The 27,267-nt window shown below is 39.4% G+C and overlaps 1 protein-coding gene across 4 annotated transcripts in view; it reads right to left on the bottom strand.

The window, feature by feature from the left end:
• Positions 1 to 27,267, bottom strand: part of SMG7 (SMG7 nonsense mediated mRNA decay factor) — a 268,133-nt gene that overhangs the window by 114,476 nt on the left and 126,390 nt on the right. For all 4 annotated transcript variants that reach the window (XM_033915789.1, XM_033915787.1, XM_033915788.1 and 1 more), the window contains exons 7-9: positions 23,028 to 23,178; positions 20,869 to 21,004; positions 8,930 to 9,092 (exon numbers count right to left, since the gene is read on the bottom strand). In XM_033915789.1, coding sequence (XP_033771680.1) covers positions 8,930 to 9,092; positions 20,869 to 21,004; positions 23,028 to 23,178 — 450 coding nt within the window. The remainder of the gene's footprint in view (positions 1 to 8,929; positions 9,093 to 20,868; positions 21,005 to 23,027; positions 23,179 to 27,267) is intronic.

Genomic DNA, 27,267 nt, shown 5'->3' with positions numbered 1-27,267 from the left:
CGTTAAATTTCAGACTATTCATCAAGCTTTGCTAGGTCATTCATCATACTTTCTACACCATCGGAGATGTCTATTCTATTGGAGATTTTGGCATCATCCGCAAAGAGTAAAATCTTATCAGTAAGCCCTCTAGCAACATCGCTTAAAAAATTTTTTAAAAACAAACCCAGGCCCAAGAACTTTGAGGCATACCACTGGTAACATCCCTTTCCTCAGAGCCATCTCCATTGACCACTACCCCATCGCCTTCCACTCAACCAATCCATCACTTTGAGGCCCATACAGAGTGCATTCAGTTTATTAGATGCCTATGGGGAACACTGTCCCATCTGTGAGAATATACTGTCTGCTTGTCCTGGGATAATGCACAGTTACTTACCTGTAAAGCAGTTACCCGCCGAAACAGGTGTAATCCAGGGACAGCAGGCAGATATTCTTACATGTATGTGAGGGGATAATTTCTTTGAGGGGATAAGTAAACAATTGGAACAATTGGATGTCTACCTGGAGGGCCGCCGCGGGAGCGGACTGCCGGGCGCGATGGACCCCTGGTCTGACCCGGCAGAGGCAATGCTTATGTTCTTATGTCATCCATGGAGCCTGGTACGGACAGTGGAAAAAGTGTATTGCCACTTTAAGATTTTTAGAAAGTTCACAAGGAGAAGTCCTGTGTGGTTTAGTCCTTGTAAGTAGTAAGCCAAGGTACACACTTACAGTCCAATGTATGAAGAGCTATTTCCCCAGGATGACAATGAGGTTTGGGAAGAAGAATGGAAGCACATTGGATTAAGGTGAAATTCCTTGACTACTTTTGGAAGGAATTTTGGATGGGTCCAGAGAACTACCTTATCATGATGAAATACTGTGTACGGTGAATCCGAGACTAATGCTTGAAGTTCACTCACTCGACGAGTGGAAGTGGCTGAGATTAAGAAGACCACTTTCCAAGTGAGAAACTTAAGATGAGTAGATGCCAGTGGTTCAAATGGTGGCTTCATAAAACTGGTGAGAACTATATTAAGATTCTAGACAACTGATGGTGGTTTGAATGGTGGTTTGGAGTTGAAAAGTCCCTTCATTAACCTGGAAACAAGCAGATGAGTGGCCAGAGATTTATGGTTGTCAGGAACACGGAACGCACTAATAGGTTTTCAGGCCAGAATTGGATAAATGGAGAAGGTAGTGCCAACACTGAAGAGAGAGATTAGGAGGAAGCATCTAGATCAGTGTCTCGCAAACTTTCCAGCCGGCGGCACACTAAATCCAGTGGAAGGCACCCGGAAATGTGCGGATGTCAACCGATAGAGGGATCTGGGAGGTGTGGGGAGAGGAGAGTCATCTGCACTGACTTACTGTCTACAGACATGCAAGAGACATGTCCTGTAGGCAGTCAGCCGGCGTAAATGACTCTCCTTTTCATCAGTGTGTTGCGGCACACCAGAAATCTCAGGAGGTATACAGTCTGGGATGCACTGATCTAGATGGAGAGAACACCACAAATTGAAGCGAGTCCACTTCTGTTGATAGCACTGCTGAGTAGACGATTTTCTTGAAGCAGCTACAATGGCTTGTACCGATTCAGAAAGATTAAAATCTGCTGGAGTCAGACCGAGAGGTACCAGTAGCTGTCAAATGCAGAGAGTGCAAGTTGGGATGTAAGAGAGCCTTGATTCTGAGTGAGCAGAGATGGAAAGGTTTGCAAGGGAATTGGATCCTTGGAACTCAGCTAAAGTAAAAAGGAGAACCAAGGAGCTATCAGGATCATGATGGCTGACTCGTTCTTGAGATTTTTTTTTTAAATTGAAATTTTACAAATACAAAACAATAAGAACAAAACAAAACAATAAGCTGCAAATACCAAAATATACATAATAATATGCAAAACATAGTATAGTTAATATACAAAGTAAAATTAATTGGGATTTACATGAGTCCTTACATATTAATCAAGAGGGGTCCAAATTTTTGTGAATCTGGCTATGTTATTTTGTTTGAATGTTATTATTTCTTCATACTTACTGATTACACAAAGGTGATTCCACCATTCGTAAAAATTAAGCCTAGAATTGTCTTTCCAATTGGAAACAATATGATGGATAGCTAAATATTTTTTTATATAACGGTGGTATTGATATATCTGGATTAGAGGAACACAATATAATTGATTTATATGACATAGGCAACTCAGATTTTGGACCAAATGTCTGACCAGTAAAGGTTGCTGTTGGCATGACCAACAGAGAGCTCTGAAGTCGCATATAACACTTTAGCCATTTTAGCAAGAGTCCAGTAAGCTTTATGCATAATGAAAAATGTAGACTGGCATATGGATGCCGACATAGTAGATCTAGCAGAGAATGCCCAGAAGGATTTCCAATCTATTACTCGTTCTTGAGCTTGACTAGTCTTGAGAATTAGAGGGACTGATGGAAATATGTAGAGGAATTTGTTCATCCAATCCAGAAGAAAAGCATCTGCCTCGAGATGATGAGGAGAGTACAGTACTGCTGTGAGCAGAATTATGGCAATTTGTGATTGTGAGGAGATGCAAACAGATCTATCTGAGAAGTCCCCCATAATAAGATGTGGCGTAAAAATTTGGAGTTGAGTGTCCACTCAAGTGGCTGAAGAAATCTGCTTAGTTTGTTGGCCAAAGTATTCAGCTTTCCTTGCACATAGACAGCCTTGAGAAGTATGTTTCAAGAAATCGTCCAGTTCTATATGCATGCTGCTTCTCAACAGAGGAGAGAGCCTGTTCCTCCTTGTTTGTTGATGCAGTACATCGCTACTTTATTGTCTGTGTGAATAAAGAGTACTTGATTGGAAAAAATTATCTTAAAAAGTTTTTAAGAGCATTTCAAATTGCTCGGCGCTCTAACAAGTTGATGTGGAATGTACTCTCTTAAGCAGACCATCGACCTTACATTTGAGATCATCTAAATGAGCCCCCCAAGCATACATGGACGTGTCCATGGTGAGTACTTTCTGATGTGGAAGAACATGAAACATCAGACTTCTGGAAAGATTTGATGAATCCATCCATCATTGAAGGGATTGATGAAGAGGTGAGGTGACTGATCTTTAGAGATAAGAGATCGAGAGCTTAAGACCATTGAGATGCTAGAATTGACTGAGCTGTTCTGAGGTGAAGTCTTGCGAAGGGAGTAGCATGAACTGTGGAGGTCATGTGACCCATGAGTTGCATTATCTGTCTCGCTGAGATGGATTGCAGAGTAGAGACTTGAGTGCAAAGATGAAGCAAAGTATCTTCCTTTGTTGAGGTAGAAACACTCTGAGGTGAACAGTGTCTAACAGGGCTCCTATAAAAAGAAGTAGTTGAACAGGTTGAAGCTGCGACTTTGGGAAGTTGACTTCGAACCCTAGCAGTTGAAGAAAATTTATCATGAACCGTGTTGACGATTGTACTGCTAGAGGAGATGCAGCCAGTTGCCTAGATATGGAAACACTTGTAACCTGTGAGTACGAAGGGTTGCTGCCATGACCACCAGGCACTTGGTGAATACTCTTGGAGATGAAGCCAGGCAGAATGGCAGAACTTTATACTGAAAATGTTGATGTGTTGATGAGCTATCCGAAAAACGCTGAAATTTTCGGTGATGAAGATGTATGGATATGTGTGTATAAGCCTCTTTGAGGTCTAGAGAGCACAACCAATCCTTTCGTTCTAGGAGAGGGTATAATGTCCCTAAAGAGAGCATGCAAAACTGCTCTTTGACTAGATATTTCTTTAAGTCTCAGAGATCGAGAATTGGATGAAGATCTCCCATTTTCTTTGAAATTAGAAAATACCTGGAGTTGAACCCTTGATTTTTCTGGGAACCACTTCTATGGCATTTAGTTGAAGCAGAGCTTCGATTTCCTGAATAAGGGACATCTGCTAAGAAGTGACAAAGGACTCTCTTGGAGGGTTGTTTAGAAAAGTGGTTACAAAATGCAGAAAGTAATCCTCCTTGATGACTTTGAAGACCTAAGAGTCCACTGTGATGAGAGTCCAAAGGTGATGAAACAATTGTAGGCAACCTCCGATAGGATGGGGAAGATGGCCATACTCTCTAAAAGCACATCATAAAGACTGTTGGTTTTTGAGGGGCTGAAGGTTGAGACTTTTGAGGCCTCTGTTCTTGTTTCTTCTGTGGTAGAGGCTTAGTAGATGCTGGATATTTCCTCTTGTAGGTATAAGAAGTAGATTTTGCAGTAGGCTTAGACTCGTAGGGCCTCTTCTATCAAACTGCACTAGCAGTCTGTAGCGTGATGAGCCGTGCTGAATGGCCCGCGCTGCTCCCAACGCTCATAGAGTTCTTAGATGCACTCATGATTAAAACTGATAAACAGGTTTCTAACTTGCAGGCCTTCTCCATGTCTGCCATGAAAGACTCATCAAAAACAACACTATAAACTTAAAACCACTTTATAAACTGCCTGAAGGAGCTCAGAACCATGAGATGGTGTAATGAACAAAACCAGGGTAAAACCCTGATTAATGTTTCAAATGTCTATCATTGCTCCCTTTTGGAGTTGTTTATAAAGTTGTTTCATATAGTGTAAAAAATTTTAAATAGAAGTGCAAAAGTGTTTCACTAATTCACAACAGCTTTCTTATATTTTTTAAATTTTGAACTTAGTCTTTTTGAAAAAACTCAAGGTAAGTAAAAGTTATCTTTCTGAAGCAGAATCTTATCTTGCTAAAGCCGGGTCTGACGCGTTTCGCCAAGACGGCTTCCTCAGAGAACCCGCTTCAACAAGTTGACAATCAAAAAGAGAACTGCATTCTGGGAGACTAGTTTGTAAATTTATTACCCAATAGTGACTTAAAGGGGATCCTGCAATGAAAGACTCATCTATACATGTAAAATTAGAAACAATGAAGAATGCTGCAAGGGCTAGAAACTTGTGATTGGTTAATTTTCCAGTAACCCACTTAATTTCTCCTGAGATTCTTTTTCGTAAGTATCTCATGGAAGTATTAGGGGTAACTAATGCTGATTAAATTCCTGTTTCTGCTCTCTACTATATACTTGGAAACACAGAACATAGGTTAAACCTGTGTGAGCTTAAATGGATGTTTAAATTAGATTCCATGTCACCTTGAGGCCTTAATGAATCTTCTGACTGGTTAGCGCAAGTTGATTCATAGTATTCTATGAAAAATGTTATTATTAGAGGCCCCTTTAAATCTTTTATTGGGTTGTTTGAATGAGTTAGGAACCTGGAAGTGATGTCATAGGGGTGGGAGTACTTAAGTCCTGAGTCAGGAGGCTGCGGTTTCCTTTGTACTGAGAACCGTCGGCTGTATTAGGTGTGCCCTATGTAGTAGGTAAGGAATTTTTGTTCTAGAAGTGGTGGGGGTAGTGTTAATCCCATCAAAATTCTGTAATCTTTTTAAATAAAAGACTTTATAGGTTTATGTATAATTAGGTTAAATCAACTGTTTTTATTCTTGGTTTTCAGTTTCCCCATTTCGCCTTGAAAAAGAGACCGAAACGCGTTGGCGTTGAGGGGATATATAGCAAGGCTGAAAGCTAAGTATACTCTATCATAGAATCATGAATAATTAATAGAAAAAAGTAAATAGAAAAAGTAAAAGAACAAGAGGAGGAGGAGGTACCACGAGGTAATATGAGGAAATAACCCTTTCAAACTATGTTGTTTGTAAGGCAATCTGATATCCCCAAGGACCTCTGATAAAAATTATTATAAAACTGCACCATATATTATTGCTGACTCTGTGACTGAGAGTGTGTGACTGCTGTTTGAGTAATCACGGATAGGAAGATTGTTACAGATGGTGTGGAGAGTAGACACATATTTGCAGAGGTGAAGTAGAGTGGCTAGCCTTGGTTAAGGGAGGTAAGCACAAGTTTGTACTTGCTAGTAGAGCCCCCAATGAATTCCAGATTCTGGGTTGTTTGGAATTTCAGATTCTGGGTTGTTTGGAGATGGGACTGCAAACCCTAGAAGTTCTAGGAGGCATATGGTTGAGTTGATGGCTAACTGAGCAGCTTGAGATGATGCCTTGATCAACCAGTCTTCCAGATAAGGGAATACATGAAAGCTGTAAGAGCGGAGTGTTGCAGCCACTACAACTAAATATTTTGTGAATACTCTGGGTGCTGATGATAAGTCGAATGGCAGCACCTTGAATTAGAAGTGACATGTTCCTATTCGAAAGTGAAGATACTTTCTGTGGGCTGGAAGGATTGGAATATGTGTGTATGTTTCTTTGAGATCCAGAGAGCAAAGCCAGTCATTTTTCTCCAAAAGTGGAAATAGGGTTCTCAGAGAGACCAACCGGAATTTTTCTTTCGCTAAATATTTGTTGAGTTTATAGAGATCCAGAATTGGATGTAGACCTCCAGTCTTTTCCAGTACAAAAGAAGTATTTGAAGTAGAACCCCTGGCCTCCCTGCAGAAGGGGTACTAGTTTGATAGTGTTGAGCTGCAGAAGAGCTGAGAGTTCTTGATGAAGCAGGGTGGTCTGTTGGGAATTGAAAAACAACTCTTTTGGAGGATTGCTTTGGGATATGCTTCACAGGTAAAGAGCGTAGCCCTGTCTCAATTTATATGACCCAATAGTGTAATGAGGGCCCATCGTTGGTGGAAATTGACAAGACATCCTCCGATGGGAAGAGTGTGGGGTAGAGAATGTAGGATACTGGCTAAGCTCTCTAGAAGGTCAAAAATATTGTCAAGTCTTTTGTTGTGGTTGAGGCTGGGTCTTTTGAGACTTCTGCTGCCTTAAGACACCTCTGTATAGGTGTTCTGGATGTAGTGGAAGATGGTATGTATCGACTCCTGGTACTGGAGGTAAAAGATATACTGAGAAAGGTTCAATGCTCCCTTCCTGAAATCATGCTCCACAGAGCCAGAAGGCCCAAAAACTGAAAAGGGAAAAAATTTTACAGAAAATTAAAAAGGGAGATAAAATATGAAAAGAAAACTGAAATACTGAAGAAAATTAACTTGGGAAGGCACAAAAAGGTAACTGTTTGACACACTTTGGAGAAGAGAATCCAAAAAATATAGCTTCTCAGCTCCACGGATAACTGAGAACTGATGATCCTGTGAGCCGACGTTGGGTGGAAAGGCACCGGCACATGCACGATATGGGCAGTCTTGAGACTTCTGAAGTTTAAAGTAACACTACGCTTTTGAACTGTCTATATACCGGGGCTTTGTGGATGACATCACCCATCTGTGAGAATATACTGCCTGCTTGTCTTGGGATAACATTAGAAACACTTTACCTGTTTGTAAGCACTAAGTCCAGTATGGCTCCATCCCGTGTGGGTGCCATTACCAATTGCTGGAACATTTCTCCTTGCAGAGAATCGAAGATCTCCCTATTTCTAGGAGATCCTGCAATAGGGATATCCCAATCAACATCCGACATATTAAAAACTCCTATTAAAAGTACTTCACCTTTTACAGCTATATATTGAGTGTCTTCTATTAAATCTCTGTCCACTTCTTCCATCTGTGAAGGAGGCCTGCATATCACACCAATATAAATATTCCTTCTTTCCAGTTTGACCCACAGTGCCTCTTCCTTACACTGTAGATCCTGCAATTATGTGGCTTTAATATGACCTTTAACGTATAATGCCACTCCCTCTCCTTTTCTTCCTACCCTGTCTTTCTTGAACAGATTATAGCCCAGTATAACTATATCCCAAGTCATCGCTCTCTGTGAACTACGTCTCCGTGATCGTCACTAAATCCAACTCAGCCTCTACATCAAAAAATTTGTTTGCCATACTTTGAGCATTAGTATATACTAGTGCTGCCCGATTCATGATTCGAATATCGGTTCACTGATTCGAATCAGGTGAATCGATTTGAATCGGTTCGTTTTTGTGAAAAACCAGACTCACCGATTCAGCCCCGATTGAAGTTCATTATTTTTTTCATCGCCGGCCGCCAGACTCGTTCCCATCTAATGTAACTTCCAGTTTTGCGAAACCAGAAGTTACATCAAAAGAAACGAAAGGACGTGGGAGCGTCGAGGGGGGAGCGAGCAAACCTCGTGCAGCGGACCTCAGAAGCAAACGGTATTTTTTGCTGGCTCTCTCCCCGCATTTCTCCTCTCTTCCCGCGATTCCACATCCAGTCGAGTAAGTATATGAACTGGCAGGGGGGGCTGAGAATTGGCAAGGAGGACTGAGAATTGGCAGGGGGCTGAGAATCGGTAGGGAGGACTGAGAATCGGCAGGGAGGGCTGAGAATCGGCAGGGAGGGCTGAGAATCGGCAGGGAGGACTGAGAATCGGCAGGGAGGGCTGAGAATCGGCAGGGAGGGCTGAGAATTGGCAGGGAGGGCTGAGAATTGACAAGGGGCTGGTGAGTCTTGGCTGGGGATGGAAGCTGGGAATTTTTGATATGATATTGCCTTGGTTAAATAAAATGTTTAAACTTAAAAATCTGTGTCATTAACAGTGAATCGAATCAAAAAATCAATTCAACAGGGTGAATTGAATCGAATCGAAATATTTTTCTCTGAATCGGGCAGCACTAGTATATACTGTTTTCCAGACATTGCCCCTTTTTCTCATTTGTGTAAAGGTATTTAGTGATTCACTTACCTGAGGATTTATACTTACCCAGGGACTTTGATCACCCTTTCTCAATGATGTTCTCTTCTTCTATGCCAATTATGCTTCAATGTTCTTGACAGACATTTTTTCTAGAATTACCAATGTCCCAGCTGTAACTGGCTATGCTATTAAGGGCCTGGGAGATTAAGTCTCCAGTTTTCTCAAGGTTCAGCTTCAATTTATGCATGTACAACCATGTTACCATTGACTAAAATTATTCATACTAGCTTATTTGCTCTGTTTGTCTCTTATGACCTACATTTTGGCTCCTAGCATTAATATTTCTTCTACTTTTACATCCCATATTCTAGCACTTACTGAATAGGGCCAATAGATGCGTCCAACAGAGCTGCTCATCCTGGCTGTAGCTGTGCTGGTTTGTCTCACTGCTGAAATCCCGCAAGTGATGTAGCTGAAATAAGTTAATGACTGTAATGTGGACCAGCTGCTGAGAGTTGAAAGCCTTCTGGAAAAGGATCCTCTGTAATAAAATTGTATATATATATATATCACATATATACACACAATACTAATTATATCCAGTCATATATGTTTATGCTTATTCTGTCTTATCCATAACCCTTATACCCCTTAATATACTGACTTTTAGCTCTCAGTATTTGGAAAATGTATTCTTCCTTATTCCCTGACCTTTAACCTTGTAAAAACATATTTAGTCCTGGGAGAGGGGGAAATTCTTCACAAATATTTACAGGGACATACCCATCTGCACAGTATTTTATTGTCAATGCAGAATTCAATGCAGGGACCAGAAAACAGACTCAACAGCTTGCTTGAATTCCCTGCCCCTGCATCCATGCCCTCTCCACTGGTCATAAGACAAGAGAAGATGGTAAACAGCAGTGCACCCTCTTTTACAGTCTTGTGCCCACTTGGGCAGTGCTCCTTTACAAATGCTAAAAAAGCACATTGTATTGCTTTTCAGTAGCTGTGGCCTTCTTGCCACCTTCTTGTTTTGGGCTATACCTGAAACACAATCAAATCAAATGTTCAACAGTTAGCTTCCCTAGACTTAGCCAGAAGACCTTTGTGGTTCCCTTTAAATCTTAGATTGCGAGCCCACTAGGGAAAGAGAAAGTATCTGCATATAATAAATGTAAACTGCTTTCATTATATCACAGAAAAACAGTATATCAAATCCATGACCCTTTACCCTTCAATTTCCTTAACCCAGGTTGCCAAAGTCAGGAGCTCTAAGGCAATATTTTGGTGATGCCACTTTGCGATGATGGTCTTTTAATGCCCAAAAAGATATTCAAACAGTTTTATATAGCCTTCTACGAAGCTATACTTTTGAATACCTACCCAAAGTTCTTTTGGCAGCTTTGTGTTCAGTACGTTTAGACCTTTTTGCTTCAAATTTACTTCATCTGCATCCAAGAATTTTTGATCAGCCCCAACACTAAAACTGGGCATTTAAGGTGATTGCAAACTTTACAGAATGCGGCACTTAAGTTGTTAGGGCATAAAAGCAAATTTTTACAATATCATTGGTTACCGGTTGTGTATAGAATTAGATGCAAGGTATTGCTCTTAACACATAAGGCATTACATACTTGTGAACCATGTTACTTACAATCATTGACTATTCCTTATATACCAAGCTGGACAATAAGATCTTTATGAGACAACAAATTAGTCATTCCATCAGTATAAAGAACAAAATGGGAATCGACACGCAATAAAACATTTTTTTCTATTTAGCTCCTAGTCAGTGGAATCTATATCCACAAGACATTCGTACTAAAATGAATCATAAAACGTTAAAAAAAATTATTGAAAATGTATTTTTTTCAAGAGGCATTTGATATTGATGCTTCTCCAGATGCACATATTCATTCATTTGAAGGATAAATAGGCAACTGACCCATTTGGGATTTTGTGAAATTGGATACGAGTATATATTGGATGTGAATGAGTTTAGGTCTTTTCTTTTCCCAATTCTTTATTCATTTTTTCATCTTATATCAAATACACAAAATTACATCAATTAAACTTATATACATCACTTGAATTTATTTCTATTATCATCTTAAATACATAAATTTACTCCCTCCACCCACCCTTCCCACAGATATTGTAATCTAAAATATCGTATAAACATTACATTGATAATTATTGATTAAACCTTTAATATAACTATATACCACCCCTTCCCCTAATTATAAATGTACTTTCAGTGTAAAAAGGCGTCTAATCATTACAATAAGTTATCAATGGTCTTTTCTATCCACAATGGAGTTCCATTTTATTTTCATTTAGATGCAATTTATTTTAACATGCATTTAAGAACATAAGAACATAAGAATTTGCCTCCGCTGGGTCAGACCAGAGGTCCATCCCGCCCAGCGGTCCGCTCCCGCGGCGGCCCTCCAGGCCCATCACCTGTGCAATGGTCCCTGACTATTCCTATAACCTACCTTAACTCCTATCTGTACCCCTCAATCCCCTAGGAACCTATCCAAACCTTCTTTGAAGCCCTGTAATGTGCACTGACAACTTGTGAATGATTTAGCAGAATATCAAATTTTAATAAACATACACATGGGCTCTATTTAACTTATTATGGGCCTTAAGACAATTATTTGGAGATTTAACTCATTTGGGTTTGCTAATGAAGGATATATGCATTGAAGACCTTTGGCTTCTTATTCTTAATTACTTTTGAATATTTATAAAATTTCTCTTTTATACTGAAAATGTTGTCCATGTTACTGTTGTAACAGTCCACTTGTAATCTATTTTAATCATACTTTTTAGATGACAGAATACAAAAAAAGTATAAGAATTTGAAAACTTTTATAAAACACTGTATAGAACTTAGAGCTCTCAGAAATACATTTCCAATCAAAAGATAAGCTCTAGAAGCAGGTCTTCTAGAGCACGGGTCCCCAACTATGCTATGGTCTCTGCCGAACTGGACCAAACAGAAATTTTTATTTTATTTAAATTTATTATGAAAGGGAATTATAATGGCAAAACAAGGGTGATACTGAAAATACTGCTTTGATTAGTCACCCATCAGCAATCTATAAATCTTTGTATATATAAAAAATGAACACACAAAATATGATACGTGCTTAATAGTGAACGCTCAGACCCACAACTATATCCCAGTGAAATATCACAGAGAAGCTGTGTAAAGAGACCATCATTGCTTGTTCACAGTCTCACCCACCATTACTATATAACATAAGTTCTAATGACATCCACAGCTCCTAAAAAAGGAACAAAAACTACAGGCAGTCCCCGAGTTCTGGCCAGCTCCCTCCTCCCAGCCGCACTTTTCTTCACAAAGCCGTGAGCAGAGGCTCCTACATGCTGCCTGCGGCTGACCCCAAAAGTCTTCCCTCTAGGCTTTCAGGTCAGCAGCAGGCCGCGACTTTGTGACGAGAAGTGTGGCTGGGAGGAGGGAGCTGGCCAGAACAGGTAAACACCCGTGGAAGGGAGGCACAATCTTGGACACAGAATAGAGGGCGTGTAGGATGAAGAGGGTGCGTTAAGACACAGAAGGAAGGGAGGGAGCACAAACTTTGGACAAAGGATGGAAAGAAGGAAGGAGGGAGGGGCATAAACTTTGTGCACAGAATGGAGGAGGGCGCATGAACCTGGGACATAGGATGGAAAAATGGTGGGAGTGAGGGAAATATGCTGAGGTGGGGGAGGGAACAGAAAGGGAGAATTGCTGGGCATGGGTGTCTGAGTGAGAAGGAGAGATGATGCACACAGGGAAATGAAGAAATAGAATTGTTGGGCATAGGGAGGGAGAGAAATTGGACATGGTGGTAGGAGAGGAGTGAGGCACAGATACATGGGGAAGAGAGATGAGAGGGAAAAATGTTAGATGTGGTGGGACAGATGGAAAGGGATGCAAGAGGGGCCTCGAGGAGGTGGAGAAGGTAGGAAGAATACTAGGATCAGACTTTGGGAGGGAAAAATAGTTGCTTAGGTGGAAGGCTTCCAGATTAGCTGCAAGCAGCGTGATGGGAAGGAAGGAGGAATGTTGGATATAGTAGTAGAGGCAATGGCGGGAGAGATGTGGAATGGTGATGGAGAGAGGTGATACAAAGAGAAATGGAGTTACTGGAAGAAAATTCCATAGTCTGCTGTTGAGACAGACATGGGGGAAGCACTGCTTGCCCTGGATCGGTGGCATAGAATGCTGCTACTATTTAGGTTTTTAACAGGTGCTTGTGACTTGGATTGGTCTCTGTGAAGATGGGATGCTGGGCTAGATGGACCATTGGTCTGACCCAGTAAGGCTATTCCTATGTTGGGTATGGGGCTGGTAGGCAGGGGTGAAAGATGCTGCACATGGTAATAGAAATAAAGTGCATAATATAAAATGTAATAATTATATTTAGATTATGTATGTACTAATTAGATTATATATTATGCACTTTATTGATTATGCAATTGACTCCATCCCCCACCAATCCTGGTCCGTGAAAGAATAGTCTTGCATGAAACCAGTCCCTGGTGCAAAAAAAGGTTGGGGACCATTGTTCTAGAGCAGCGGTCTCAAACACGCGGCCCGCAGGCCACTTGTGGCTCTCCAAGTTTTTTTGCGGCCCGCGGTCTGGACTGGATAATTCCTTCCTTTTGGAGCAGCAGCGGGTCTGGCCGGTTCGTTCCGTTCAAAGCTGCGGGTTGGCGGCTCCTTGCGCTATTCGCTCCTGCATCGGAAGCCTCTCTGACATCACAACATCAGAGAGGCTTCAGACGCAGGCGCAGATCTCGCAAGGAGCCGCCACCCGCGGCTTTGAATGGAATGAGCCGGCCAGAAACGCTGCTGCTCCAGTGGCGTACCAAAGGGGGGCGGTCCGCACAACTGGTCACCCTCCACTGTTCTTAATAGAGTGCGGCTCGTCTAGAGCAGGGGTGCCCAACTGCTTCCCTTCCCTTCTCACCGCCGGCACCATGCTCTTTGATCTCCCTGCTCTCTCGCCGCCCGACCTCAATTCTGACGTCGAGAGGACGTTCTGGCTAGCCAATCGCTTTCCGACGTTAGAATTGATGTCGGGCAGCGAGAGTTGGGTCGGCCCCGTGGAGATCTCGGCCTGTTCCTGATGGCGCCAGCAGCAGCCTATTCCCCGGCGGCGGTGGCATGGGGGAGGGCAGGAAGGAAGAAAGAAAGAAGGGGGGGCAGGGAGCCAGAAGGAAAGAAGGGAGGGGGCAGGGAGCCAGAAGGAAAAAAGAAAGAAGATGGGGGACAAGGAGCCAGAAACAAAGCAAAAAATGGGACAAGGAATCAGAGAAAGACAGACATAGAAAAAGTTGGGGGAGGGAATAGGTCTGGAGGAGAGGAAGCATACAGGAGGCTGAAAGAAGGGAAGAAGTATTGGATGTACAGTCAGAAGAATAAAGTGCAACCAGAGACTGATGAAATTACCAAACAAAGGTAGGAAAATGATTTTCTTTTCTTTTTTTTTTTTAAGTTTTTTATTGATTTTTTCATATATCAACAAGTGTTATAAATTTTCCATACAATTATCTTAACAATACACTTGATATCTCTATAATGTACTTTATATAAACCATATTTTATATTATTTTTCTTATGAATTTATATAACATATATTGTAATGATTTTATCAATTATTATTTAATTATGAACCCTTTTCCCTCCCTTTATCACGTTAATTTCACATAAGACTATCACTCATTATGATATATTTTTTATAATGTATAATAAAGAGAATAAATTCCTTACCCCTTCCCTCCCTCCCTTCTTTAACCATTATCTTATTATGGGAAAAAATTAAAATCAGTCATTGCAAAAATCTGTTAATGGTCCCCAAATCCTCTTGAACTTATCCATATATCCTTTTTGTGTTGCAAATGTACGCTCCATATGGCAAACTGAGTTCCACCAAAAATTATAGTTCAATCTGTCATAATTTTTCCAATTATGTGTAATTTGCTGTACTGCTACTCAAGTCAATATAAATAAAAGTTTATTGTTATTTGATTAAATTTGACTTTGAGCTCTCATTGCAGTACCAAACAAAATCGTATCATATGTCAAGGCTACCGGATTTTCTAACATCCTATTAATTTGAGGCCAAATTGATTTCCAAAATATTAATATGGACAATAATGTCCCTGCTTCAAGATGACAATGCCAGCATCTATTAGACTTAGAGCTATCTATTCTATGTAAACGTGTGGGGGTCCATAAAGCTCTATGTAAAATAAAAAACCAAGTTTGTCTCATAGAAGCTGACAATGTACATCTTAACCTCCAAGACCAAAGTCGTGGCCATTGAGATGCATTAATCTGATGCTTAATCTCAATGCTCCAAATATCTCTAAGACCATTTTTTTTCTTTTTATGTACAAATCCAGATATTAATTTATACCACATTGCGGCCTGGTGACCCATGGAATCTATCTGAAAACATAAGAATTCCATACTATGATAGTTATTAAGGTTTTTCCATTCAGAGAACCCTGTCTGAATGACCTGCTTCAATTGCATCCATCTGAAATATTGTGATTTATTCAAACCGAATTTATTTTGCAATTGTGAAAACTCAAGCAGTTTACCTTTATTCATTACATCTTCTAAAATACGAATTCCAGCGATCATCCAATGTTTCCAGATAATTTTAAAACCGCCAACTTTGATCTTTGGATTGAGCCATATTGTTTGAGTCGTTGATTTAGTTATTGGAATAGGAGTTAGATTACTTATATATCTTATAGTTTTCCAAGTATCAACAAATATTTTGTGATCCTTATATAACCTTGGCATTTGAATACTGATAACATGACTCAGACGTAAAGGAAACATTAATCTTCATTCTAACCAGAACCAATCTGGTATATGTTCAATGGGCTCTGGGAGGATCCAATACATACCCTGACGCATAATATAGGCTTGATGGTACCTATAAAAATTTGGAAAATTTACCCCTCCCTCCGCAATTGGTCTTTGTAAAGATACTAGAGCAATTCTGGGGGTTTTTCCAAGCCAAAAAAATTTTGTTAACATCTTATCCAATTTTTTATAAAAAGACCCCTGAAAAAAAATTGGTATCATTCCCATTTGGTAACAAACTACTGGTAAGATCATCATTTTTACAGTTTGCACTCTCCCCCACCAAGATATGCATAAAGGATTCCATTGCTCACACATTTCTGACACTTTTTGTAATAAATTTTTTTCATTAATTTTCATAGTCTCATCCACAGTTTTTGTAATCCAAATTCCTAAGTATTTTAATCCTTCTTCTTTCCAAATAAAAAAAAAAAGGGTAAAATAGACTTTTTGTACAATGTACATTGAGTGGAAGCACTTCTGATTTATTCCAGTTTATTTTATATCCTGAAAATTTTCCAAATTTGGAATGGTTATTTCTGGATTTCTCAAATAAAGTAAAATATCATCCACATATGCTGATAATTTATATTCTCTATCTGAATGCGGAATACCCTGTATCTCCTTTACCTGTTCTATAGCTAACAACAAGGGTTCCAAAACGATATCAAAAAGCAAAGGAGATAGTGGGCATCCTTGTCTAACCCCCCTCTGTAGAATAAATCTTTCTGAAAAATTATTATTGATATATAATCTAGCAGCAGGGGAGCTATACAATGCTTTTATTATTTGTATAAATCCGGATCCTATACCAAACCATTCCATTGCCTGAAACATGAAGGACCATTCCACTCTATCAAAAGCTTTTTCAGCATCTAATGAAATAGAGAATGCTGGGTCATTAATGGATTTTGTCAAATATAATGAAAGGGAGAGCTTTAGCCAATCTTAATGCTAATGTTTTAGTTAAAATTTTTCCATCCACATTTATTAAAGATATAGGTCTATAATTTGAAACCAAAGTGGGATCTTTATTTGGCTTAGGTAAAACTATAGTTATTGATTCAGCCATAGTACCTGTAATACAACCTTTATTTAGTTGTGTCTGATACAATTTTAATAAATAGGGCATTATAATGTTTAGAAATGATTTATAAAACTGTACTGTATAACCATCTCCACCTGGAGCGGATCCAACCCTAAGGGATTTCAAAGCTGTATCTAACTCTTTTAAGGATATTGGCTCTTCTAAACTTCGTTTTATATGTTCAGGAATCTTTGGTCCCTCTATTAACTTTAAAAAATCTAAACCATCCTTTTCCTTTTTCGAATAAGGCTCAGAAGAATACAAATCTTTATAAAATTTTAAAAACTGTTTTATAATGGGATTAATTTGAGATAACATTTCACCATTCTCATTTTGAATAGCAATTATTTTTGTTTTTCTTTTTTTTTGCTTTAAGATAATTTGCTAGCATTCTTCCCGCCTTATTCGAATTTCCATAATACAAAGCTTGCTGTACAAATAAATCTTTTCTAATAATTTTTGAAGAAATTTCATTATATTTACCTTTAGCTTTTAAAAGTTCTTGTTGTGTCAAATAATCCCATTTTTCAATTAATTTTGATTCTAGAGACTTCACCATTTTTTCCAATTCTATAAATTGCTTTTTTTCCTTTTTTATTTGCAAAGCTGAATAAGAAATAATTTGTCCTCTAATGTATGCTTTAAAAGCATCCCACAAAGTCTCTATTGAAATTTCTTCTGTATCATTAATTTGAAAATAATCTTTTATTTTTTCCAAAAGATTTTCACAAAAGTCAGTATCTGCAAGCAATGTATTATTTAATCTCCATATAGGTCTATTTCCATTCTGATCTATTATTTTAATTTCAATCCACACTCCAGCATGATCAGATAGTATAATTGGATCAATGACAGCCTGTGTGACTTGATGTACTAATTAATTAGAAACAAAAATGTAATCTATTCTAGAAAAAGAATTATGAACCTGTGAACAAAATGAAAATTCCCGACCATCAAAATGAAGAATACGCCAAATATCTTTTAAATCACAAGATTGTATCAAATTATCAAGGCCTAATGATTTTATAAATCTTCTCGGACTTTTATCCATCAGTGGATCCATGACAGCATTGAAATCCCCTGCTACTACTAGATTTGAAGTAGCAAGTGGAAGAATCAATTGTTGCAGAGTTTTAAAAAATTCATTTTGATTCGAATTAGGGGCATATATATTGAAGAGCATCATGGTGGTATTTCCCATGTCCATTTCCACATATACCCACCTTCCAAGAGGATCAGCTGCCTTAAATTTAAATGAAGCAGAACATTTTTTATTTATTAGTATAGCAACAACAGCTTTTTTCCCTATTGCCGAAGAAAAATAACATTGTTTGACCCAATCATCTTTTAGATTTATAGATTCAGTATTTGACAGATGGGTCTCTTGTATGCAGCATATATCAGCGTTCTGTCTTTTTAAAAATAATAATGCCTTTTTTCTTTTAATCGGGTGATTGAGACCATTAACGTTTAAAGATATTATCTTAAGACCCATTATGTATTAATATAATTTGTAACATATCATCCCAATCTTCAAAATTCTTTATAAATTCCTTTTTCCCACATATAAGATAAATCAAAGAATTACCTATTTTATACAGACCCTTAAAATTTAATACCCCCCACTTTCTCCCTTCCCACCCCATACATATACGAATACTTGGAAACGCAAAATTAGATCCGGTAACATCACTCCTTACAAGCTAAAAAGAAAATACTTAAATTATCCCAAGCTCCATAATAGTAATATTATTATTAAAATTTTACAATTTATATATCTCTACTTTCTTATTTATATGGATACTTTCATCTATTCCAAGTTTATTATGTTAAGTGTAATTAAATGTATATTAAAATATTTTGAATTTATAAAATTCTTATCTAGGATAAGTTTACTAAATAATCATTAAGCAAACACTTTATCTTCCATACCTATAATCATTCTTCATATTCATTACTTTTCTATTCCATAATATCCATTCATCCAAAATTAGAAGGTAAAAATTATAATCAAATTAAAATCTATCATAACCCATTCTCTTTCTCATTCTTTTTCCTATTTTAATCATTCAATTAAAATCTTTAGTGAGTTCTATACATAAACTTTCCTCTATATCCTGTGGAGAACTGTGTCTTAAAAAGAATGGATTCAGCATATATCTGAGTCATAAAACCTATCTATCCTATAAAGATATTATTCTTTCCTATGCAAGACATTTTATTTCATTCTAAATATTATATCCTATGTTTAATATTGTTTCAGTTCGTGTAGTCCCTCTGGTACGAACGCCTTTTTTTTTTTTTTTTTTTTATAACTTCCTCTTCAAAGTCCCTCTTCTTCCTCCGTAGACGTGATGATGTGAAACAAACCAATCCTCTTCACTTCCGGTGCAGTTCATTGGTTAAATGAAGATTTCCTGCCGATGCATACTCCTTCACGTATTTTTCAGCAATGTCTTAGCGATCACCATATTTCGGGCATATTCGTGGCACTGAGGGAATATCTGGCAGGAAGACAGTTATTCTTTATTCTCCTCAGCCGATCAGAAAATCCGACGCCATCAATCAATTCACAGAGTCGTGCACTGTAACCGAGAGGAAGTCAACACTCGGCCTCCCCTTCGCGTCACTCATTTATCTACATCTTCACCGAGTCAAGTTCCATGCTCGTGACAACGACCTTCTTTATTTTTAAAAGTAAGTTGAAAAATTCCATACATTCGAAACAGTTGAATCAATCTGTTTGTTTGTTTTTTTTCCAGAGTATATTTGCAGTAACGATTTAAAATAAAATAAAATATAAACAGAATCATTTGATATAAGTTTAATCTTAATAAACTTACTCAGTTCTTTATTTAAGAAGTCATTGGTTGTTCACATTGTTCTAGATATTCTGCTAATTTCTTGTGATCAGTGAAGTTTTGCGTTTTATTTCCCAAAGTTACTTTCATAACCGCTGGATAAAGAAGTCCGTATCTTGCCCCTAGTGCCCTTAATTGAGGTCTTAAATCCAGTAGTTGTTTTCTTTTGAAGGCAGTTTCTCTGGCAAAATCCGGTACAATGTGTATACGTGCATCTTGACATCGTAAATTTTTATTTTCCTTAGCTAGCTGACATATTTCAGCAACATGTTGGTATCTTAATAATTTAAATATTAAAGTTCTTGGACCTTTTTGTACTGCTGTTTTTTGTCCTGGTATTCTGTGAGCTCTTTCAATTTCAAGAGGCACTTTGGATTTCAGAGGCAGGATTTTTGGAAGGAATTGTTCAAGGAAGGTGATGGGATCATTTTTTTCCACTCCTTCAGGCATCCCTATAATTCTTAAATTATTTCTTTTTTCTCTATTTAAACAATCTTCCAAGTCTCTCTTTATTATTTCCATTTCTTTCCAAGCTTTTTTATTTTGCATAACTTCAGTATGTACCTCTTCTGATTTTTCTTCTAAGTGAGTTATTTTGTTATCAATTAGGTCCACTCTTTTTGTAAGTATGGCTACGTCGTCAATTGCCTTTTGAAGTTGTTTTTTGATTTCTAAAACAATATCTTTGATCTGTCTTATTTCTGCCATCATGTCTGGATCTCCTTCTGAAGGCAGCGGAACCTTTGAAGGTGTCCCTGGTTCAGGCTTTGATCTTTTATTACTGCTTGTTCCAGATCCTCCGGCTCCTGCATCGTTTTTATTTTGTTTACCCGATGCCATTTTCTTCTTATCCACCTTTTTTTTCAGCGAAATATCGATTTTGGAGCTTTTAAATTTGAAATAATAGCTTGTCTGACACGGAGCACTGCAATTACCCGACCATTTGCTTGCGTGTCCAAGCCACGCCCCAAATGATTTTATTTTCAATTTAGTAATAGAAATGTGCCAGTTTTGAGAAAGAAAAAATATTAAACTTTAAATGTGAGTGCTGCAGAAAAAATAGAGTACTTGGAGGGCCGCAGAAAAAATAGTTAATATTTTATTACAGAAATGACAATTTTGCATAAGGTAAAACTGTTAAAGGAAAGTTTTATAAACTATAAAGAGTTTAATCTCATGCAAAATTGTCATTTCTTTAATAAGACATTAACTATTTTTTTCTGCGGCCCTCCAAGTACCTACAAATCCAAAATGTGGCCCCGCAAAGGGTTTGAGTTTGAGACCACTGTTCTAGAGGCATGCAGGTGTCCACTTGCAGTACAGGTTTGTTTTTTTAGCACTACTTTGTACAGAAGCAGAACAGCATAGTTTAAATAACTTCAACTGAAAATAAAATCTGTGACCTACATGAAAAGTCAGGTGAGAACAACAAAAATGAGCAGAGATATGGATAGACAACGCTTACCTTGAACTGCTCTTCCAACTTCTCCCTTAAAGGTGGTAGTTTCTCAAGGCTCTTACTCAGGTACACATGGCCATGGAACTTAATAAATGCCTTGATGAAATCTGAAACTCCCCATCTTGTCTTGACTTCATCATGGCTACATAAGAAAGAAAAAAGCTCACTTTAACGTTTCTGCAAGTGAAACAGAGCAGATCACTGGCATAAACAGTATTGTGGAGATTGTTTATCCAGATTAGGTCCCTGTAAACCTAATCAGAATTTCAGTTATGTCATATACAAGTCAGTCATATTGGGCTGTCCCTGAACCAAGCCAGGCAGTACAGAAGTAAGTTCTGTGATAGAAAGGGAGAACAGTTTTTCAAATCAATTTATGCAAGTAAAACATGTTTGAGGAAAATTTAGATTAAGTGAGGAAAAATACATTTGTAGATAGCAAGTTCAATACTTGTATGCACTTTTTTTCAGCAAAATTCTAACCGCTGGGGGGAAAAAAAGAACTGGTTTAAGTGGCCACATCTTCACTGTGCCCATGACCGACTTCAAAGGAAAAATATGAACATACTGTTACTTCAATATTAGTTGAAAAGCCCACTAGAACAAAGACATACATGCACATTTTACCTACTGTATGTGGCCAAAAAAGGAAACTGCCCCATCAGTGCTGAGGATGATGTCCATATTTGCCAAGGATTTAACATACTTGTGCTAATTTATTTATTTTGGCTAACAAGGAATGATATTAAATTCTTTTGGCTCCCATCTGTTAAGTGGTGTTATAAAGCAATTTGCACATGAGATACAGAGGGCCATTTTTGATAGGACTTCTAAGTTCGACTTTGGACATCCCCTATAAAACATTACATAGTAAGGCTGGTAAAACCGAACCCTGGGGCAACTACCTTTTTATCAGAAACTGAATACCCCCTTCAAACATTAAATGAATGTCCCAAAAGGTATGAAGAAAACCAAGATAGGACCTCACCACCAATTCTGAACTTTGATAATTTCAACAGCAGAAACTCAAGATTAACAGTGCTGAAGGCACCAGAGACATCCAGTGATACGACACAATAAGATTCATGACGATCTAATCCCTCCCTAAGAATCTCAACAACTGAAGTCAGCAATGATTCAACATTATGAGCCCTTCTAATCTAATCTAATCTAAACCTTAAACCAAATTGCTGAGGATTTAAACAGGTTAACGTATGGACATATTCTTCTAATTGTATCAAGACCAAGGGCTAGATTCACTAAAGTCAGATTTAGCGATGATTGCTGCTAACCGACCTGATTCACTAAACAGCCCACCGCGTGTTTTCCCCCTCGATCACCCATTTTCCGATCTGGCCATGCAAATTAGTAAAACCCGATGCAAAATAGCCAAGCGACTGATTCACTTACATTGCTTGGCTATTTAGCATTGGGTTTTGCTTTGATGAGAGTATTAGGAAATATTAAGAAAATGTTTTTGTCAACACACTTAACAGACCAGACACCGACATGGGCCATGTTTCAAATTCTGCATCAGGGATAGAAAAGCGTTCAAGATGATCATGTTAGGACTACTCCCCTGATGCAGAATCGGAAACATGGCCCATGTTGGTGTCTGGTCCGTTTCACTGAGATTAGTGTGTTGACAAAAACATTTAAAAAACATCTTTTTGAGTTATTATATATTTGGAAAGTAAAGCTGCTTCAATGAGAGATTTAGGAAATATTAAGATTATAGTTTATATTGATCACAGTTATAAATTAAGCCAATGAAGAACGAGAGCAAGTCAAGCTGTGTGCTTATTTAAAAAGTCTCTCTCCTGATGGCTTTATGTAAATTGTAGCTCTATCCTCCCCCCTTCTACACATAAGTTCATGTAATCCTTTTTCTTCTTCTCTACCCACTATTTTAAGTTTTTGTAAACCGTGTCAAGCTCCATTCTCATGGAGATGATGCGGTATATAAACTTAAGGTTTAGATTAGATTAGATTATGTGAATCACTAGAATTGAATTTTGGGTGTAGGGTCTGAATTATTACGCACTGCACAAAGGTGTATTTCTCTGACAAAGGGCATGGCTGGCGGGGGTAAGGGTGTATGTAGACATCTATTAGGTAACGAGTTAAAACATTTCAAAGATATCTTTTAAGAAGCAGCTATTCACCTCTCAAGTGCCTTAGAGAGTGCCTTCTGTAGATTGGTGGATGCTGCTGGGAAAGGGAACTTCACAGCAATGCTCCGACAGTAGTAGAAAATGGTAGTGAGATGGTCTCCTTTGGAAGAAGCCAGAATAGCCAATTGGTTGTAAGGCTGACCTAAAAAGAGAAAAGCAGACCTGTCATTCAAGGGGATAAAAGCAACACTTTTGATATCGCTGTGCGACTCAAAAAATGCAGGATCTGACTGAAATATGAAATATCAATTGGTAACACTAGATATTTCAGTGCATTTGATACCCTTAATCATAGAATCCTGTTAAGAGTGAAATCTTTGGGTACAGCAACACAAGTTCATGACTGGTTTAATTCTTTTTGATGAATCGAAAGTTTCAGGTTTCTTATGGGGTTGAGAGCTTTATCTTATTGGAATGGAAGATTAAATGTTCTTATCTGGATAATCTTCTTTCTGTCAATACACATAAGAATCTGTACTCTAGGTAAACATCCTCTGGTCGTAAACTGTTGCCGAAGGATGTCAATCACATCTTTCAGCTCCTCCTCCTTCATTAGTGGAGTAGTACCCTCTTCAGTTTGTACCAAAGCAATCAATATCCACTATAACAGAAAGCAGGAGGAGGGGCACAGGGGACTTCCCCGAAACAATAGCACATTTCTGTTCTGTTACTCATGAAAAAGAACAATAGTTAGCATTAACTAATAACACAGGTGTACCAACGAACCACTCTGCTGTGTGTAACTAACACAAATGAAGCTCAGAACCTCAACAAACTCATTGCTTTATTAGTCATATATGATTACAAGTACTTTCAACTGACAGGAGAAAAAGCACAATTACTTACCGCAACAGGTGTTATCCAGGGGCAGCAGGCAGATATTCTCACTGATGAGTGATGTCACCACGGAGCCCTCGGTACGGACTACTTTAAGAACTTGGAAAGTTCTCGGCTGCCCGCACCGCACATGCGCGAGTGCCCTCCCGCCCGACGGAGGCGCGCGGTCCCTCAGTTAAAGTAAGCCAGCTAAGAAGCCAACCCGGGGAGGTGGGAGAGTTGTGAGAATATCTGCCTGCTGTCCATGGATAACATCTGTTACAGTAAGTAACTGTGCTTTATCCCAGGACAAGCAGGCATATATTCTCACTGATGGGTGACCTCCAAGCTAATAGAATGGGGTGGTGGGAAAGTTGGCTATTAGGAAAATAAATTTTGTAATACAGATTGGCCGAAGTGCCCATCCCGTCTGGAGAAAGACTCCAGACAGTAGTGAGAAGTGAAGGTATGAACTGAGGACCAAGTGGCAGCTTTGCAGATCTCCTCAATTGGAGTAGACATGAGGAAAGCAACAGAAGCTGCCATAGCTCAAACTTTATGGGCTGTTACACGGCTCTCCAGTGCCAGTCCGGTCTGAGCATAGCAGAACGAAATGCAGGCGGCAAGCCAGTTAGAAATCGTTCTCTTAGAAATCCCAACTTATTTGGATTAAATGAGATGAAAAGTTGGGGAGAGGATCGATGTGGCTTTGTGCGATCTAGATAGTAAGCCAAAGCCCGTTTACATGTATGTAAAGCTCGTTCCCCAGGAAGAGAATGAGGTTTTGGAAAAAACACTGGGAGAACAATGGACTGATTGAGGTGAAAGTCAGAGATAACTTTAGGAAGAAACTTTGGATGAGTACGGAGAACCACCTTATCATGATGAAAAACTGTAAAAGGTGGATCCACAACCAACGCATGTAACTCACTGACCCTCCTGGCAGAGGTAAGAGCAATAAGGAAAATTACTTTCCAGGTAAGAAACTGGAGATGAGCCGTGGCCATTGGTTCAAACGGAGGCTTCATCAAACTGGAAAGAACCACATTAAGGTCCCAGACTACAGGAGGAGGCTTGAGAGGTGGTTTCACACTGAAAAGCCCCTTCATGAATCTGGATACCAGAGGATGAGCAGTAAGGGGTTTGCCCTGCACTGGTTCATGAAAAGCATCAATAGCACTGAGATGGATTCTAATGGATGTAGATTTAAGACCAGAATCCGACAGAGAAAGGAGATAATCCAGTACTAATTCTACTGCCAATGAAGTTGGATCATGATGATGAAGTAAACACCAGGATGAAAACCAAGTCCACTTCTGTTGATAACATTGTTGTGTGGCCGGTTTCCTAGAAGCATCAATGATGTGACGAACAGGCCAAGAGAGCAGCATCTGAGTAGAGCTCAGCCTGAGAGAACCAAGCTGTCAGGTATAGAGACTGAAGTTTGGGATGTAGAAGGGATTGCTGGTTGTGAGTAAGCAGAGTAGGAAACACTGGAAGAAGTATGGGTTCCCTGGAACTGAGTTGTAGGAGGAGGGAAAACCAATGTTTTCTGGGCCATCGAGGAGCAATGAGAATCATGATGGCTGACTCTCTTTTGAGTTTGATCAGAGTTCTCAACATGAGAGGAAGAGGAGGGAAGGCATATAGAAACCGACCCATCCAATCCAGTAGAAAGGCATCCGCCGCCAGATGGAGAGGGGAGTAAAGTCTGGAGCAAAACTGGGGAAACTGATGATTGTGAGGCGCTGCAAACAAGTCCACCTGTGGGGATGCCCCTTTGAGCAAAGACTGACTGGAGAGTTACAGCATCGCGAGTCCATTCGTAAGGTTGAAGGATTCTGCCGAGGTTGTATGCTAGAGAATTCCTCTTGCCTTGAATGTAGACAGTTTTCAGGAACAGATTACCAAATCTTTTGAGCCTCCTGACACAACAGGAGAGAACCCGTGCCTCCCTGTTTGTTGATGTAATACATTGCTACTTGATTGTCCGTGCAAAAGAGGAAGACTTGAGGAAAGAGGAGATGTTGAAACGCCTTGAGGGCGTAAAACATCGCTCGTAGTTCTAGAAAATTTATATGAAATTTCTTCTCGTTGGCAGTCCAGAAACCCTGAGTCTGCAGATTGTCCATATGCACCCCCCAGGCATAAGGGGACGCATCTGTGGTGATGATCTTGTGATGAGGTGAAAAAGAAGACCTCTGGAAAGATTGGAGGAGGTCATCCACCAACGAAGAGACTGCAGAATCGATGATGAAATGGATATGTGCTTTGAGAGACTATCCCTGGCTTGAGACCACTGGGATGCTAGAGTCCATTGAGGAGTATGCAGATGAAGTCTTGCCAGGGATGTGACTTGGACCATGGAAGCCATATGTCCCAGAAGAACCATCATGTGTCTGGCAGAGATGGTCTGACAAAGAAGCACATGCTGACAAAGACGGATGAGATTCTGAAGTCGATCTGGTGGAAGAAACGCCCTCATCAGAGTGGTGTCCAGAACTGCCCCAATGAATTGGAGAAGCTGTGTTGGAATGAGATGAAATTTGGGAAAGTTGACTTCGAATCCCAGAAGCTGAAGAAAGGAGATGGTTTGAGATGTTGCATGAGCCACTCTCTGAGAAGAGATCTCCTTGATCAACCAGTCGTCCAGGTAAGGAAAGACCTGGAGACCATGTAACCGTAGACAGGCGGCCACCACAATCAGGCATTTTGTGACAACTCGGGGAGAAGATGCCAACCCAAAGGGAAGAACTTTGTACTGGTAATGATGATGATGAATCTGAAACCGAAGGTACTTCCGAGAGGCTGGATGTATGGGTATATATGTATAGGATTCTTTAAGGTCTAGGGAGCATAGCCAATTGTTGAGATTGAGATGAGGATACAGGAAAGCTAGTGACAACATCCTGAACTTTTCTCTGACCAAGAAGTTGTTGAGAGCTGTGAGATCCAAGATGGGTCTGAGTCCTCCTGTCTTCTTAGGGACCAAGAAGTAACGGGAATAAAACCCCTTCCCCTGTTGATCGAGAGGAACTTCTTCGATGGCATTTAGTTGAAGAAGAGATTGTACTTCCTGAAGAAGAACGGAGGACTGTGCAGGGTCCAAATCAGACTCTTTTGGAGGACAGTCTGGAGTAAGAGTCCGGAAATGAAGAGTATAACCCTGATGAATGATGGTGAGAACCCAATGATCCGAAGTAATGAGTTCCCAATGGTTGATGAACCATTGAAGACGACCCCCTATGGGTTGAGGTAATGGATGAGAAATGTTGAGATTGGCTATGCTCCGAAGAAACAGGTCAAAAGGGCTGCTGAGATTTAGGTTGTGCAGCCGGTTGCTTCTGCTGTTGCCTACGGGGCTGCTGTTGTTGAGCCTGACGGGTCTCCGAGTTTGAGACTGAAGTTGTTGTAA

Source organism: Geotrypetes seraphini, chromosome 12 (genome assembly GCF_902459505.1).
Source record: "Geotrypetes seraphini chromosome 12, aGeoSer1.1, whole genome shotgun sequence".
Lineage (NCBI taxonomy): Eukaryota > Metazoa > Chordata > Amphibia > Gymnophiona > Dermophiidae > Geotrypetes > Geotrypetes seraphini.
The sequence above is the reverse complement of the archived record's forward strand: the minus strand, read 5'-3'. Positions and strand labels throughout refer to the sequence as shown.